A 19,487-nucleotide genomic window follows, 5' to 3' on the forward strand; every position below is an offset into this window, starting at 1 on the left:
ATCTGAATTTGATTGTTAGCTTTGCATTTTTCTTTTAAAGTTCTTGTCAATTAAGCCAGAGTATTCTATAGTCATTGGGGAATCTTCTCTAGCCTTTTATAACAAACACACATATATATAGTCATATATATTATAGGACTCACTACATGATAGTTGCAGTCGATAAAGTACTCCTTTCCTATATAACTTTTTTGGTATCTCCATCCCAGAAGTCTTTGCATATGTGAAATTTCTGACCTTGTTAAAACGGTTTCGAACATACAATTTGCCTTGACTACACCTTACAACATTCCCAAACAATATACCTAGTATACTGCCACCATAAACACATTTTATTATTCCTTCTAAGCCATTAGGGAGATATTTCTTTTAAAAAAATTAATTCAGAGGGGAAAATGAGAATACCTCCATTCCAGGGTCTCATAGTACCCTGATAGATTTCAGAATTTATATCTGTAATTTTCCACATATTTTTATGCTCTTTGCCATGTGATATTCACTGAAAGATATTATGGCCTCTTGGCCTTTGAAATCTGTCATCATTTTTCTTTTTAAATAACATTTTATACTTTGGGATTGATAATGAACAGTAGGTAGTACCTATGTAAAAGGTCAATAAATCTTTCAAAATGGAAAAAAAAAAGTTGCTATATCACCAGACTAGAGATGCTCACATTTTCCATATATTCTCTCAAAATTTCTGCAACTCTCTTTCCTAGCTCTTACATATTTATTAAGTGCTACAGATGTGTTTGTATAACACATTTTAATACTCAATTTTGTCCTTGAATAGTTTTTTACCCATAGCTATAAACCTGTCTGAACCTTAGGGAATCTCATATTCAAATTTTCTGATGGTTTTAGACCAATGCTAATAACTAGTATTTTGATTCATTTAGTTAGTCCCCCTTTTTCCACACTGTAGGCTCCTTAAATTAAGTCAATATTACTAAAAATAAGAGGATGGCTATTTAAAATGCAGCCTGGATGTAAATGAACATTCTCAGCTCCGTCAAGATGGTCACACAAGACAAGGCAGGCGCTCTTTCTAAATATTATGATAGTGGATTTCTGCTTCACATCCCAACTGAATGACATAGGAAAAATTCCAAGGCCTTCATTCAATTCAACAGGGAATATTATCTAGTGATTAGAGAAGAGGATTGAGGAAGGGAAGTGTTCATTTTCCTCTAAGACTAAAGGCTTCAGCAGTCAGAAAATACTTTTATACTTCAGACTCTCTGGATACACAATAGGGATAACTGAGAATATGTGCTGGTTTAATAATCTACTTTTTAGAGCAAACAAACAAATAATCCTGTATTTTGGGATACATTTTTCAATTAAATTTGCATTATTAATAGTTTTCTTTAAATAGAAAGTAAAATAACCTTCTGAAAGTACATATATTATTACATCATCCCTCTTATCTTCAGTTATTCTCTTATTCCCCTCTCCCTATGGTCTCTAAGTAAGATAAAATACAAATTTCTCAAGTTACAAGTTCAACTCCTCACCACTTAACCAACCTTTCTAAACTCTTTTATACATTGTGGCCATAATGGTATATTTGCTGTTTTCTGAACATGACATTTAGTCTTCTGCCTTTATACTTTTGCATAGTATCTCCTCCATGTCTGTAATACTTCTATCCATTTTACCTTCAATTCTTTTAATATGCAGTTTTCTTCAAAGCTCAGCACTATCACTTATTAAAAGGAACCTTTTAAATTTCTCATTAGCTTGTACTTTTTTGGATCCTTTAAATTATCTTGCATTTGTTTATGTTTTATTTATATTATATTATATTAATTTATGTATTGTAAATCCTGGTAAAAGATAAGATTTCTGAATGCCAAAATTTTTTCCCATTTTTATCTTTGGATCCTCAATTTTCATCTTTGCACATAATGCTTTTTCATGTTGTTTTTTAGTCATAGCTGACTTTGTGATTTTCTTGTTAAAGAGAGGAGAGATTTGCTATTTCTTTTTCCAGTTCAGTTCATTTTAAAGATGAGGATTTGAGGCAAACAGAGTTGAGTGACTTACTTAGGGTCACACACTTGTAAATGTCTGAGGCCAGATTTGAATTTAGGAAGATGAATTTTCCTGACTCTAGGCCCAGCACTCTATCCACCACACTAGCTACTAGCCCTTGCTCATGGTAGATACCTTGGAAATACTTGTTGAATTGAATGAATTAATTCAATTAATACAACAAATATTTGAATATTTTATACAAGGCATGAGATGAGGAATATAAAGATGAATGATTCAGTTCTTGCTTTCAAGTTGCTTACAAAATAGTAAATATTTATATCCCACATTTAAGGTTTATGAAGTGCTTTTCTCACAACTTTGAGAGGTAGGATATTATCACCTCCATTTTACAGATAAGAAAACCATGTCTTACAGAAAAGTGATTTGTTGACAATGGGCATGGAGCTGGTAAGCTATTGGATCTGTGTTTCCAAACCTCAAATTCAGTAGATGAGCTACCCCTAAGTTATACTGTCTCTCCTTTTTATAATACTCCAAGTGCCTGCTAGAGCACTCTGGGTTCACTTGGTAGAGAATGAAGAACGCTGATTTTACAATCAGAAGACAAATTCAAGTCACATTTTACTAGCCATCTGACTGGGGCAAAGGTTTACTTTTGTTTTAGTGTCCTTATTGATAAAATGAACATAAAATAATCTTCTTGCTAACCTCATTTATTAAACCTCAAATGATTATATAAATGTTGGTTGTAATTTTGTTATCATTAATTATGAATTATTTGTTAATGAATGTTAATGAACAAGTAATGAATAATTTTAAATTAAGAATAATAATTTTCAATGATAAATCAGCTATGTAACAAACTAAGGAACCTTAGTAACTATCCCTAAAAGCCAAACTAATTAGTTTATTGTGTCTTAGGAAGATTTTTAATATCACTCGTATGGGACTCTGAGGTTCTTTCTTGAATTAAATTGCCAAGCACCCCAACTCTATTGAATGTGAATCTGATGGCTGGCCATGCTGTCTGAATGCCAAATGTATGTTTGCCCAAAAGATTTTTATGGAGAAATCACAAGTAGAAAATGATCACATGGAGGTTAGAAGAGGCAATATGTGAACACTTTCAGTGTCTCTGAAAAACTCTGAAATCAGTTCTGTGATGTGGGAGATGCTGGCACTGTCCTGCCTACCTCAAAGAAGGCACTGTGCTTCAAAAGTGAAGCAGAATTGCAGCAGATCAAAAGAAAAGTGAGATATGCAAATAGACATCTCCACTCCAAATGATCATATTTGTGCCCAATGTGTGTGCAATCTTTCAAGCTGACATTGGTCTGATCAGTCATAGTTGGATATACTGCACCTGGCACAAACAAAATGATGTCACTTTGGTCTTCTTTGAAAAGAGTAATCATCAATCATGTAACAGGTGCCATATTAAACACTGGGTATACAAAGACAGACAAAAGATGGTCCTTGACCTGAAAGAACTCACAATCTAATAGCAGAGACAAGGTGCAAACAATTATATGCAAGCCAAATACAAGAAAGTAATGAACAGTCTTCAAAGAACTTATAATATAAAAACATAAAAACAACTAAATCCAAATAAGATATATACAAGATAAATTGAGGTAATCAGCAAAGGGAACTAACATTAAGGGAGATCAGGAAAGGCTTCTTGGAAAAGATTGGATTTTAGTTGGGACTTGAAGGAAGCCAAGAAAGTTCTAGTGAATGTGGTTTTCTGTATTATAATAATAATGATCACATGGTACATTTTGTGGCTCTTTATACACTTTTCAAGGCATTTTTATATATGCCATTTATAACTTCAGTGTTTTCTTTCTGTTACCTTCAAGATCTCATGAAGACAATTGATGGGCTGTTTTTTCCTTCTCTGTAAACAGATACATTGTATTAACTAGGATTGTTTTCTATTAATGTTCATTTTCTTGGCAACTTCCTATTAAGAGTACCTAGCAAGACAATTTATATATTCCTCTTAGTCCTTAGTTAAGTCAAGGACTTTGTTTTCTTTGTATTCACTAAAACTTTTTCTTTGCACCTGATAGACTTGCCCCACACTAAGAATCAAGCAATAAATATAAACGGAAGATGAACTGATCGATGACAAGCAGCTACCTGCAAGAAGTGTGTGTATGTGTGAGTGTGTGTGTGTGTCTGTGAGTAATGTGTGTGTTAAATCTCCTTTATGTAACTGTGTTGATTTTTATACCCAATCTTTTTTTTTTTTTTAAACTGAAGTCTGACCAAATTTTTGCTAGCGAGCTATATTTTTGACCTGAAGGGTAAAACCCAGGGTAAAATGACAAGGAATTCGTGTCTCAACAAACTGAACCATATTTTCCTCCTTTGACCCTGTTACAAAATATCTTTCTCCCAGCTTTTCCCATTATCGATTTCACTCATCAATGAACAGGGAATTAGTAATCAATCTGAGTTTAGTGATGGGTCATATACTGAATATCTTTTAATTTTAGTCTGGTGTTGCCTTTCACTCAGTATTTTATCAATTATTTATCATAAATTTATCATTATGAATTCTAATATACTCCTTGTCTTCCTTGGTTCCTAAAGTAATCTTAGATATAATACTGGCAACTTTTAAAGATGTCTGATGATTTTAAAAAATATTAATTTTTTATTATTACATATTTTTAGGAAAAAGGTCAATATATTTAGTATAATTTTTAAAAGAGATAGAGCAATAATTCATTTTCTTTCACATTCACAAATAAGGTGCTAAAAAATATAATCTCCCCTGCATATTAAACTGCTTAAAGCAAAAGGCTAAGGTAGTTATCTTTGAAATAGTCCCTTAGCAGTAATGCCACATACGTGCTTGCTGCCTTGAGCAAAATGTGTTGTAGAACTTTTTGAGTATGGGAATAATTTCAAGGAATAGTTAATTATTTTGCAACTTTAAAATCAACCAATAGCATACTTATATCTTGAACTAGAAGAAACTGTGTATATGCATGTGTATAAACATATATACATATATATACAATACACACCCATGTATACCTATCAATTTTTTTTTTCTTATAGTGTATCAGAAACTGTACCTGGAAAGCAGACCAATGATCACATTTGCCAGAACTTATCCACAGGTAAGAAATCAATGATAGTTTTAAAAGGGACAAGACATATATAATTCATTGAGAAGAGGTACTTTTCCTTTCCAGACATTTAGAATGGAGGAAAGTCAAGTATCTCAAATTTAAGTACTGAGAAAATAGTTTTGTTTTCTAAATGATAGTTGCCTCTTTGCCAATTAATTTTTGTCATGAATTATTTCAAGTTCCAAATCATTTTTCTCCCCCTCTTCCTTTGAGGTTAAGGGGCCCATGGCAAAAAAAAAAAAAGGAGTTCCATATGGTGATATCAAAATATAATGGCTGTTTTCAGATGTAAAGATTGTGGGAGATAACAGTTCTTGGTTTTGGGTAGAGTTCTGGAAAAAAGGGAACCTTTTTTTTCCCTGCCTATCTTCTTTTTTTCTGTCTCTTTAATTGAATCCTTAGTCTCATTATTTGTAAAAAGAAATGGTCATACTTGCTCTTATCTAGCTGACAAAAATCTTTTTTTGGGGAAAACACTTTAAAGATTTCAATAGGTTGTTATTATTGTAAGCTCTTTGAGGGCAGAGATTGACATTCCTTTTTGTATCCCCAGCCATTCTTATAGCAGTACCTTATACTGCCAGCATACCATAAACATTTTTCATGGCTCAACTCTTAGTTATTTCCACATACACACATCTAACTTTAGGACTTTTTCTCTGATTTCCTTTAATTTATTTTTGTTTTTTTTTCCTTCTATACTCTTTAAGTATATCTGAGCAAACTATTCACTCGCACTTTATAAAGTGTCTTCCCTCTGTTGATGACTTTCCAATCTATATCTCCAAATCTACTTTTCCCAAAGAGCCATCTAAGTTTCCAATGGCCAGTTGGGATTTTCAACTTGGATATTCTGCCATTACTTCTTACTCTAGAGTTCTAAAAGTGAACTCATCTATTTTTCAGGCTAGCTCATTTCCAGAATCACATTATCTTAGAGATGGAAAGGCCATAGAGATGACCCAAACAGTTATATTATAGATGAAGGGGCTGAGATCTAGATGACTAAGTGATTTGCTCAAAGTTTGTCAGTGCCTGAGCGTCTGAAACTTTTTATTTCTGTCAACAGCACCACAATTCTTCTAAGAACCTAAACTTTAACTTTCAAGTATCTTTTTTGATATTTCCCCTTTCCTTCTTGATCTATGTCCAATAGGTTGCCAAGCTGTGATGAATCTGCCTTCAAAATGTCTCTTGTTTTTGCCACACCTTTTTTTTTTCCTATCGCAACCACTCCAGTGCCAATTCTATTCATTTTGTCTCTGCATTATTGTAAGAATTTCAAGTCTCTTTCTCCTCCAATTCATTTTATATACTGCTTGAAACACTGTCACTATGCCATTCCCTTGTTCAAAAATGTTTTGGGTCACCCTCTTGTTTTGGGATTAAAATAAATGCTTTAACTCAAAAACTTCAGAGAAGTGCAAATTAAAATAACTTTGCAGTACCGTTTCCTATACTTCAAACTGACAAAAAAAATTAGGCAACTGATGCTAGCTAGATTGTGGTGGAATAGGTATATTTAGTCACTGATAGTAAAACTGAAAATTTGCAATTTTATTGTGCTGAAACATCACACAGTAAAAAATGGCAAAGATAAAGAATCCTTTGACAATAATTCTATTCTAGGGCATATTCTGCGATATATATAATTAAAAACAAAAAAGTTATCTGTTCACATTTTTTCATAGATGTATTGTAAATAATTGCAAATAACTGAAAGCAAACAGTGTCCAGTAACAAGGAAATGATTTGATACATTATGGTTTATTCATATGAAGGAATACCACAATGTAATTAATCATGAGTAATATAAAGAAGTGAGAAATTATTTTTATGAAATAATGTAAAACAAAAACAAAACAAAATAAAATATCTAGAATCAAAACAATGAGGTACAAATCTTAATCACATAAAAGGAGAAAATAAGAATGAAAATAAATGAATACATATTTATTTTATTATTATTATATTTATTATATGCTATCTAAATAAATAAATGCATATTTTGATGAAAACTTGGAAAGGCTAAAAATTATTGTATTAAAAATTCAGCATATAAAGATATACTGAAATTAACTCAAATGTAAATTGTTACTAATAAAATTTATCACAATGCTGTTGAATATTATTTTAATAAAGTATTAAATATGATCAAATAACTCACTTTCATATTTAAAATCTTATATAAGATTATGCCATAATATCCATATAATTTTATATCTTACAATTCGCACATAAAAAGATTTCATATTAGTCAAGTCCTGTATGACATAGTGATGAAAAGCTGACCTTAGTGTTAAGAGGATCTGGATTCAAGTCAAGATGTGCTAGAGACAACTTTTACTAGCTTGAGAGAGCCATTTTTCCCATTGTTAAAATATTCATCAGCACATTTCTCTTTTGTTCTCCACATATTGGTTGAAATAAACAGGGATTAGGTAGAAGGCTTAGGGAATGAAGTAATCATTAGATTTAAAGCCTGGTGACTATAGGCTAATCATCATAATACAAATAGCTGGCATTATAAAATTTTTTAAGATTTGCGAAGTATTTTCTCCATTATTTCAATAGAACCTTAAAATATCCTAGTTCAGATTCTGCCTCCAAAATATACTGTCTTTATAATCTTGGACAGATAATTTAACTAATCTGGTTTTAGGCAAATCACTAAGATTATAAATTATCAAAGAGATTCTGACCTGCATTGGTTGAAAGAATTTTCTACCTGAGGGTTTTTTGCACCAATAAAATCATATTCTTATCCTCCACAATATCATGGGGTCCAAAACAAGAGATACTCAATAAATGCTTGTAGAAAGGAAATTTAATAGTGTTAAATCAAGCCACCTTGGGGCTCGTTAGGGTCTGTCTTTTTATCATTTGACAAGCATGTACACAGCCCTACTCAGAAAGAGATAACTTCAGTCTACTCTTTCTGCTTCTCATTATAAGGTATCTAGGGAATACTATACCACTAATAGCATCTTTTGCAGCATATGATTCATCTGGAAATCTTAAAGCAAAGTTTCCAGTGTTATCAATAGAGATGAGTTTTTTGTTTTTTGTTGTTGTTTGGTCATTTTTCAGCTGTGTTTGACTCTGCGACCTAATTTGGGTTTTCTTGGCAAAGACACTGAAATGGTTTGCCATTTCCTTCTCCAGATCATTTTAACAGATAAGGAAATTTAAGTGACTTGTCTAAGGTCATATAGCTAGTAAGTGTCTGAGGCCAAATTGGAACTCTTAGATATGAGTTTTCCTGATTCCAGGACTCATAGTCTATCCATTGCATCAACTAAATCACTTGTTACATGCAAGCAAAACAGATTTACTAGAATACAAATGTTGAACTTTCACTTAATTAGAATCTCTTTCCCTAACTTTTAAGAGAGGAAAACAAAGCACAAGAAAATATGCAGTTATGTGGGATGGATTATCAAGAAAAAAACAATAAAAATGTCAATATTGTATCCTAGATTTAGTTTTGTTCTAGCTAACTTGTATCTTGTAACTTGTACCTGTAACTAGAGCATTTTATAGTGAACAGGAATGTTCAGAATCATGACCTGGAGGCATTATGGCATTTTCAGTCAAATAATAAATATGTAGAACTAGATTAAATTTCCTCAAACGCATAGTGCTGATTATGCTATTCATTTGATCAAAAATCTGGAATAGGTCCTGAAGAAAATATAAGCTTCTTAGTCTGGCATTCAGAACTTTCAACAATCTGATTCTATTCTACCTTTCCTAATTTATTTTAAGCTAATCCCTCTTAGATACTTTATAACCCAACTAAATTGGACTATCTGCGATTCCTCTATGTGGCTGGTGTTTTCCTAACTTGGCTTTGATCCTATGTCTTGAATACCTTCCTTGCTACATTTTCCATTTAAAATTGTATCTATATCCTTCAAGACTGCTCAATTGTGTTTTTCTCCATGAAGCTTTCTAGGATCACTGAGGTTAAAAATGATCTATCTGTCTCTTCGACTTCATAACTTTGCACTTATTCATATATATCGCATTATATTCCATATCATGGTAATTTTGTGTATATGTTGTATCTATCTATATTTACCAAGACTAGGAATTCCAGCTTACTTATTTTTGTATCATTACTAACCAGTGTGTTTGGTTGTGGTGAGAGTTAGCCCATCTTATATGTAATGTGAGTGTCAAGGACCTGGGAAGAAACAGGGGTGATAGTCAGTGAATAGAGCTCATATCCAACAACTAGGAGTTGATCATTGTTGAAAATTGCTGAATACAAATTATAATATTAGTTGACATTTTAAAAATGATTTAAGTTTTGCAAACATGTTATCTATATTTTCTCATTTGAATAAGAAAACAATATTTTAAATCAGTCTGCCCTTCAATATTCATACATGTGGACTACAAAGTTATCAGTAGCATTGTCTAAAATGATAGAAAACCAAACAAGATATATGTATATTTGTGCATCTTTAATAAATGTGAATGAAATGGTTTTCATCAACTATTTATCTGACACTTAATTTTTCTATGCCAAGTGGCTTACAATTATCAATATTAACTATTTCTCACCATAGCCTTACTAGCCAAGGTTGAAATGTATTAGAATAATAACAATTATTGCAAAACACACAGGAAATATTAAATACTACAAAATGCTACAACAGCATCATTATGAATTGAGAATCTCAATTCCCTGAATCTATTTTGTTCTGTCTACTGTGCTATCATGCCCAGATAGATACAATTTTGCAAGAGTCATTAAGGGAGAACTGAGAAGAAAATATAGGTATAATAATTATATATAATTAAATTTATGTTTAATTTCTAAATAATTTCTAAAACTACTTAATAATGTGTTGCAAGAAAAACAAATTTCCCAATACAATATAGATGTACCCTTGGTAAAAAGAAAATTTAATATAGAGCAATTAAGTTTTTTAAATATAAAGAAAGTCACATTAACAAAATAATGTCTTAATATCCCTTTAAATAGTGAGATGCAGCCATTAGTAAAATGAAAGTGTCATTCAACATATATCTCTAAATTAAGAGCAAAAAAAGAGATTCATCTAACTTCTTATACTTTTATATATTGAAATATTTAATGTCTACAGAGTTCTACTTCTATCCTCTACTCCAATGGCTCATTTGAGTTTGGAGGTAACCTGGAAAGATTTTGCCAACTAAACACATCTTCTGCCAGACCTACCAAGCTTCAAGAACAAACTCAAGGTGAGATGGTATCGCTGTTATGTGCAGACAAACCCAGGTACAGAGGGTTTCTTTATCAGACTGACAACCAGGCAAGAATTTTTTGAACGTATCTCACAGAACACTAACCAAGGGAGAAAGTGGTTCTTTGTGTTGGTGGATGGAATATCGACAGGATCACAGATTTAGAGATCAAAAGAATCTTGGAGGCTGAGTCAAACTCCTAATTTTACAGATGAAGAAACTGTGGCACAGAAAAATGAACTGATTTGCCAAAGAGGACTCAATCAGTGAATATTTGGAAAAGGATTTAAACCCAAGTTTTCCTGACTCCAAATTCAGGATTATGTGATAATGTTCCAATATGTTTGCAAACACATTGCTAAACCACAAATTCTTGAAGTATTAAATTTAGAATTCTGGCTTTGCTACTTAATTACCTGACTGGATTTGAGCAAATCATCTCACTTTTCTGGGTTTTAATTCCCTCAATTTTAAAATGGGGAAGGAAAGATGTGAGAATGAGTTCTAGAACTATCAGAATTCTTTGCAGCGGAAGGGTTGATTGTGACTTGCCCAGGACTACATGACTAATGTTTGAGGTGGGATTTGATCTCAAATTTCCCTGACTCCAAGTGTACTGCCTTATCTGCTTTACCACAATGCTTCTAGGAGGTAGATTTGATGATACCTAAGGTCCATTTCAGGGTGATTTTGGTCAGCCTGATCTGAAACAAGATGTGTGAAGTTGATGGAAGAAAAGGGCATTATATGGAACTGCAAAGTATGTGTGTGGGTTGGGAAGGGATTGTCTCCTGTGTTTATTTTTTATTTTTTCACAAATTGATGAAAGAACTAATTAGGGATACATTACCTTCCATATTATTTTTGATCCATAAATATCTCTGAAGGATGGCTCATAGTTGCTTTGTATTAGTGATTTGCACCAAAGTCAAGAAACTGAATTTTGTTACAAAAATGGCAATCCCATATGCAATTCTATTCCTCACTATTTCAATGAATTTAATGTACCTATTTCAGATACAGTCTCCTATTTAAAATTATATGTGTTCCAGAAAGTCATTGATTTAGAACTTAGCCTAAACAGTGTACCAAGAAGGATATATTCCCAGGCAAGGCCACAAAAGCTTTTTAACCTATAATATACTTGAAAAATAACCATATTTGGGACTTGTAATATTAGAGATTTAGAATGTTAGGTACAAACCCTCCTTTTTCTTTCTCCTTTCTCATATCATACTTGAAAACACTGGCAAGTTGTGATTGAATCCTTCTACCTCAAAGTAGTAGTAACAATAATCACTGTGACTGTGGAATAAGCTAGATTTCTCTTTCCTGCCTCTCTGATCTAAAAATCTCTACAGATTTTTACCATCTGTCAAATTGAGAATTCTCTCTGCCTCTTGGGAACTATCTCTTGCCTTGTGGGATCTCTATCATCTAGATAACATGGGGAATGTCTTATGAAAGGAGAAGCCCATTATTTTTGCCATCTTAGGCTGCTACACATTAGATGATGTTTACATGTTGATTGTGAATCATGAATTATCTATTGTATAAACTTCTAACACTGAAACTTTGCTACCTAGTATTTAATTTAGTGACCACTCCAGAGCTTTTTTTCTTAGAGATCTTAAAGTGTTTTGAAAATTATTTGCAAATACTAGATTAATTAAACTCTTAGATATTGCCATTTATATGTACAAGATTCACTTCATTCTAGGCACTGAAAAACCGTGACACACAAATAGTGCTGTGGTCCTCTCCATTGGTGCAGCAATGGCAGTTGGATGGGGGTGGCTTGATAACCCCTACTCATGATCCTGCCAAAACATTTATGCCAGGTGGCTATAGGCGAATATGAACAACAACAACAAAAAAAGCCAAAGCCTCGGGCTAGTTTGAACCAGACAAATTATTAACTCCCCAGTACACCACTTCATTTTGGCTTCCTAACCTAATACAGAATTTTCTGGCCCTTAATCAATGCTAACTGGTTTTCCTGCTAATCTCAGCCACTTGGATTTTGGTGCTCCACAGATACCCTGGTAGCAATCCACTTGGATTTGGGGTATGCTTTTCTCTTACTCTAGCCCTTAGTACCTGTGTGAAACATGGTACTTAATAAATGTTTATTGATTAATTGATTGAAAAGTTGGATATCTCTTTGATCCCAGGGAGAGATCAACTCTTTTTCTGCCCAAGAATTTGCTTCATCATTGATCCAGGCCTCAGGTGGAACAGAATACTTAAGAGTCTGGTTCTTAAGCTCCAGATTAATATCATGGAATGTGGTGACTTTGAAACTATTTCTGTATTCACAGATAGGGCCTTTCTTTGTTCCTATGGGACACTACTTGAAGAAACAGTAATTCGCAATTCCAAAGGCAAAGACTCCTGGGGTAGTTAATGAGCCCACACAGATTTCCCAATTCATTTAATCATTTCAGTGACTTAATAAAGAGTTTTTCCCCTCCCTCTTACATTAAGTTCCAACATATTCTTTATGAATCTCCCAGAATTATTTGAAATAAAGCCACATGGTAGGTCCAGAATTTTTTTTTTTTTGAGAAAAGAGAAATAGAATTTTTGCTCTGCTTTGAGCTGAAGTCTTTCTATTAGATTTCCCCAATGAATATTGTACAACTGTCTTAATAAAATCTGATTTTCCTTTTTCACTGGAGTATTACTCTTAATAAATGGCCTGACTTTACTTTTTATTTCATAGATAGCTTTCTTTTGCACTATAATATATTTTGGAAGACAAGCACTTACAAAGATATGAGAAAATGACAATTCCAATTTTTAGAAACATTGGCAGGAAATGATTGGGATAGGATATATTTGGCATCACCACTTGGTCTGGCAAAAGAAGCATTTAGCAGCATGGGTTGGCTAAATAATTCACTGTCCTAGAGACTAACCCTATTTTAGGGAGAATATTACATTTATGCTATAACCAAGAGGGGCTTCAATAATGGAGAAAAGCTTTTTAGAAAAAAGTCAGAGAAATTGCCTTGAAAAAAACTTTGCAGAAGTTAAAAGTTGAAAATAATCTACTTAGAAGAGGCCGCAGGAAGAGAGGTACAATAAAATATATACTATTAGTAAATCTATAAATTGATCCAACCATTATAGAAAACAATTTATAACTGTGCTAGAAAAGTGATTAAACTGTTCATACTTTTTGACTGGGGATATCAATAGCCAGGCATGGGTCCCAAATATAATAAAATATTCACAGCAACATTTTATATTTTTATTGAAGTAACAAGAAACTGGAAACAAATTGGGTACTGATTAGGGATATTAATGTGATAGAATGATACTAAACTGTAAGATATCACAAATATGAGGAACTTGGAGAGATCAACCTTGATTCCAGGGGAGTGATGATTAAATATACCTCTCTTCATCTAGTGAAGAGGTGAAAGACTATAGGTGAGGAATGGGACATGCACTGTCAGACATTGTCAATGTCTTAGAGAGTTGCCTTTATTCATTAAGGAGGTTTCATAACCAGGAGTTCTTTATAATAATTTATAATAATAAAAAAACATACAAATGAACAAGAAACCATGTTGGAGATGATAAAGAAGCTGGGTATTAGGATAAGAAGTAATAATGAGTGATGTCATAATGAATAATAATAAGTAAGTAATCATTATAGAAATAAGAGTTAGTATGAGTCACATCTATGAAGTATACAATGTAGTGGAGACACAGAAATACTGGTTTTCATTTTAAGATAATTCCTGAAAAACCAGTCCAGTACAAAAATGTCTCAAGGCATGAAACTGTAGTTGTATCTCTCTAGACAGTTGTATAAATGCAGAAGCAACAGTAGAAATGTGAATTGGTCCAATACATAAGTTATTGGAATGTAAAGTTAATTGAATCTTATCTGCAAGGCTATCATTTAATAACCTATTTTCTTTATAATTTTTTTTTCAAAATAACATACAGCTAAATGGTATGGTAAAAATTAGCTAAGAGTTTTGAATTTTTTGAAGAAAATGTGGCAAATTGTTCATGGAGATATCTCAATGAAACACATTGCTTTCAGCTTATTGTATTGTTGAGTAAGGGGGTGGGGTGGGAAATAAGATTCAGAATTGGATAACCTTCATAAAGCTTGATGGGCAACCTGCCATGAAGTCAGGCCATTTGGCAACATTTCTAGGGCCAGTAGTCTTCCCTCCTCCATCCTACTGACTAACAAAAAACTATTCCAAAGACTGTACTGCATAAATGCCTGATTGCCTTTTAAAGTAATCCAATCCAGGGCCCAGAGGGATTGAATGAAGTTACTAAATTGAGGTACTCTGGCCAGATTTTGTGCAAAGTTCAATATACCATATCTCCTTTTCCTTCTTCAAAGAAATTCTGGTAATATCTCTAGTCATAATAGCACATCAAATAAGGTTTTCTATCTCCATTTTCCAATAACACCCACTCACAAATGACATCCTTACTAATTATGTACTCTTAAATACTGAATATTGGACAATATAAAAATATCCATAAAAATCTACTATGAATAAGGGAGCATTAAACAGTTAAAACCATATGAAAACAAAGTTTATTAGAGAAGGATAATATTCATGCAGATTTTACAAACCGTGTCTTTAGGGTGGCCCAATAAGTAGAAATATGGGGACCCATGCTTGTCACTTTTCATGCACATGGAGAGACTGGAAGGTACCATTCCTAAAGGAAGGGGAGGAACAGCCTAGGACCAATCATTAGAATTAACAGAACCAGTGACAAAAGATATATTATTACTGTTAGAACAAAGATTTCTTAGTATGTTTAGAATAGTTGAATAAAAAATACTTGATAGCAGAAATAAAGTCTTTAAGTAAAGCTGATATTGATAGGCATGCAGTAAGTTAAATTAGCAAAAAACTGAACTATATGTGTATGAGAAGTATATTTTATCAAAATATTGATGACATCTTTAAATGCTTTTAAGGAGCAGCAAATATTCAGATCATTTTTGAAATTCAAGCCTATTATAGAACATATAATGCTTTCACAGGACATAAATTCTGTCATTTGGATGGTGAATCACAGTAATAATTTTATTTGGGAGATCCTGTGTATGTATTTTATTATAATTTCTTATTTTGACATTTCCCTTCCTTTATCCTGCCCTACTATCAATTTACTTATTTTAATTCAAATTCATTGTAGCCTTGGTTGTTGAAATTTTTTTTTGATTAAAAAATGAAAATAAACAAAAATAATGCAGCAGCAAATTTCCTTGAGACTTCAGGATATAAACCACTAAAGACTTTGCTTTATTTCAGAGTTTTAATGGCTATTTTGCTCTGTGTTCAGTACATGGATTACAGGTCTTTAAATATGTATCGGAAAAGATGCTTGAATTTCCTCTTTCAATAATAGGCTGCTGAGGATATAAATGAAAGATTGAATGATGTTGTAGACAGAGGGCCTATTCTTGAAGTTACAAAAGCTCTAGGTAAACAACCTACTTCTGATACATACAAGCTACATCACCATGTACAAGGTGCCTAGCTTCTCAAGGCTCCAGAAAATCTGACTATAAAGTATAAATGAGTTTAGCTGTTCATTGGGGGAGAGAGTTCTCATATCTGGGGATACCTTAGTACATTTAGTTCTCTTATACAATGAAATAACAAATCACTCTTTGGCTATGGATTCATAGCACATGAAATGGAGAAATATGGCTGGTTAATGTGATGAAAACTCCTTCCCCACTCTTGCTTTATGCCTTGTATATTTTCTAGGTGAGAATTTAAAGTTTGTTTGCTTTTGAATCAAATAATGCTTACATTTATACCTTTTTTCAATGACAAGAATTTGTATTTGTTTTTCCCTATATAAAATAGATGTAAATCTATTGATCTAATGAAAAACATGTGAAAAGGAACCTTTGTTTTTGTGTGAGCTGATACTTAACATGGATTTTTGATTTGAACCTAATGGCCAGTCATTGTTTTTCATGGTATACTATAAATGTTTGTTAAACTGAATCGAAAGAATATTGTGATAAGGAAGACATATATATATATATATATATATGTTTAACCATAAATGTCTGATCCCAAATTAAGTTTTAGAATTTATTCATTAAGTTACTTGCTTTGCTTCATCAGAATGCAAGTAATCTTGTTCAGAAGTGGTTGTCCTATTTTAAATATCAACCAGAGAAACAATTCATTTAGTTTTAATAAGATCTTCATTGTGCCTGAAAGCTGTGTGTCTTGGGAATGCCAAAATATAGAAGATCATGTTTAAAAAGCACAGCCTGTTTTTGGAGAAATAGCAAGGAAACCTGAGTGTTTTTTAGGGGGAGTAGGTATAATGCAAAACTAAAAAATTTCTTTTTGTTTCCTATTACTTTTGCTTGGTAAAACATGCAAAGAAAATGAAAATGAGTCTATCCTAAAACCCAGTATATTGCATCGTCACACTTAAAGTTGATGATCATAATCACTATCTGAGATCTTATAGCTAAATCAAGAATCAACACTAGTGGCCTTTCTCTCATATCAAGGTTTGGCTCAAAAGTGTCTTCCTACATTAGGCCTTTTCTTATTCATCCAGATGTCATTATCTTCCAAAATTACCTAGTATTTATTTTGTATGTATTCTGTATATATTAATATGCATTTCCACATACCATTTTAGTCACTTTCAGTTCCATCTAACTTTTTGGTACCCTATTTGAGATTTTCTTGTTCAAAATATTGGAATGGTTTAACATTTCCTTCTCCAGCTCATTTTACAGAGGAGGAAACTGAGGAAACAAGATTAAGTGCTTTGTCCTGAGTCATACAATTAGTAGGTGTCTGAGGCCAAATTTGAACTTGGGAAGGTGCAACTTCCTGACTCCAAGTCTTGGTTCTCTATTCACTTTGCAGTTACTCCATTCAAATGAAGTAATAATTATAAAGTTCTTCACATAGTGCCTAATATATTAAGTGTCTTATATATGTTTATTATTATTGTTTCCCTTTTATTAGGAGCACTGGTCAGACATTACATTCTATTTACATGTTTAAAGAACCCAGTCACATTAAGATGAAACATCTGAATAGAATGCTAGGCCCTGATAGTCTATCCACTGGGCCACCTAGCTGTCTCTGTCTTTCTGTCTCTGTCTCTCCCCATCTCCCTTCCTTTCCTCCTTCTCTCTCTTTCTCTCTCTCTCCCCCTATCTTTCTCTTTCTCCTTCCCTTCTTCCTTCTTTCTCTTTCCTCTCTCTCCCTCAATCCCTCTCTTTCTCTCCTCTCTCTCCCTCCCTTCCTTATTCCCTCTCTCTTCTACCCCCTCTCTCTTTCTTCCCTCTCTTCCTTCCTCCTCCCCCTCTCTTTTTCTTTCTCTTCCCTCTTTTTCTCTCTCTCCCTTTCCCTCTCTCTTCCCTTCTCCTCCTTCTCCTCCTCCTCCTCCTCTTCCTCCTTCTCCTTCTCTTCCTCCTCCTCCTCCTCTTCCTCCTCCTCTTCCTCTTTCTTCTCCTTCTCCTTCTCCTTCTCCTTTTTCTCCTTCTCCTCCTTCTCCTTCTCCTTCTCCTTCTCCTCCTCCTCCTCCTTCTCCTCCTCCTTCTCCTTCTCCTTCTCCTTCTCCTTCTCCTTCTCCTTCTCCTTCTCCTTCTCCTCCTCCTCCTCCTTCTTCTCTCTCTCTCTCTTTCTCTCTCTCTCTCTCTCTCTCTCTCTCTCTCTCTCACACACACACACACACACACACACACACACACACACACAGAGGAGTCGATTCCATGACAGATGGGACTGTTTAATTTTTTTAAATTTCTCTTTCCTAGTTCAGAACATGGCTCATAGAAGATATTTAAATGCTTACTGATTGCTTACTACTTAATTATTAAACAAATGTTTTGGTTGCAGAAAGAAGAACCATAGTCTGGCAGAAGTAAACAAATAAAGATCAGCAATTTTGTTACTTGTGGATATGTTTAAGAAACAAGGAAACAAATTTCAAAACTTCATTTGGTCTTTTTGTTCTTGTCTTCACGTCATTTGCATGATAAGCAAATTGGATCTTGGGAGTGAGTGAGTAACCCAAATTATTCACAGATTTCTGCTTTTTAATTAAAAAAATTATTATTATTTTCAGCAGTTACTGTAATCAGATTTGGAGATGTAGAGTGATTGGGTTAAATAGTTTAAAAATTTTAAGTAACATAATTGAAGTGTGGAAACAAGAAAGTTCTACTTGGTTCTTCGCTAAACTCTCATAGATGTAGAGGCACGACATCTCACACTTATTTGGGGTTTTTTGTGGCCTTTATCACTTTTGTGTTCCCTTCACTTAACATTGACCTTGTGAACAAAATCTTCTGGACGCCCAGAAAATTATGGGGAGAAGCAATAGAGCCTGCTGGAAGATACAAATATAGCAGCAGCATATGCTGGTAGTTGACTTGTGGAAAGAAAGGAAGGTCGATGGAAAAAAAAAATCCTTTTTGGTATCTGATTGGTTTGATCATTGGAGGCCAAAAGCAGATTCACAAAGAAACTATTAGTGTCCCAAAGAGTCTTGAATTATACTAATAGGGATAGATGCTGATTCTGTTCTAATCATTCTATAACTCCCTTTCTGTGTGGGAATAACTACTCTCTCCATATCTTATTTATACAATGCTTTTCTATTTTGTGTATGTTTGAGGGAACCACAGACTAGAATCAAAGGTGGATTTGTTCCTTTGGAATCCAGACTGAGGGTAGAATAAAGCACTGAGAGCCATGTTATCTGAGAACTCAGGCCATGCCATATGGATTAATCCAAAGCAAATTAAATTGAGAGAGAAAGTAAAAGATAGGGATTGGCTCAGACTGACAACCCATGTGGCCCTAGGCAAGAGATACCTTAGCTAATCAGTATGTTAGATAAGACTTGCTTTTCTACAAGTAAGGTGGTTGGTGATCATTTTATAGGGATTATTATCCTGGCTGTAAGAAGAAATTGGCTCTGAGCAGAGTTTAGAGTGGGAATACATGTGGTTCCAGCTAAAGTAGAGGCTGAATCAGGTCAGGAGTTCTGAATCCTTAAATTACTCCTGTGTCTATAAACTTGACATTATAATAGTTATTCTGA

General features: G+C 33.4%; 1 protein-coding gene across 8 annotated transcripts in view; it reads right to left on the reverse strand.

Moving 5' to 3' along the window:
• The window catches only part of MAGI2 (membrane associated guanylate kinase, WW and PDZ domain containing 2), an 895,053-nt gene that overhangs the window by 46,061 nt on the left and 829,505 nt on the right, over positions 1-19,487 (reverse strand). For 2 of the 8 annotated variants that reach the window (XM_052000680.1, XM_052000678.1), the window contains one exon: positions 15,007-15,095. The exons of 5 other annotated variants lie outside the window; for them this stretch is intronic. In XM_052000680.1, the coding sequence (XP_051856640.1) occupies positions 15,007-15,095 (89 nt within the window). Of the gene's footprint in view, positions 1-15,006; positions 15,118-19,487 lie in introns of all 8 variants that reach the window. One more of the 8 variants, XM_052000679.1, reaches the window with a different exon arrangement.

Source organism: Antechinus flavipes, chromosome 5 (assembly GCF_016432865.1).
Source record: "Antechinus flavipes isolate AdamAnt ecotype Samford, QLD, Australia chromosome 5, AdamAnt_v2, whole genome shotgun sequence".
Classification (NCBI taxonomy): Eukaryota; Metazoa; Chordata; class Mammalia; order Dasyuromorphia; family Dasyuridae; genus Antechinus; species Antechinus flavipes.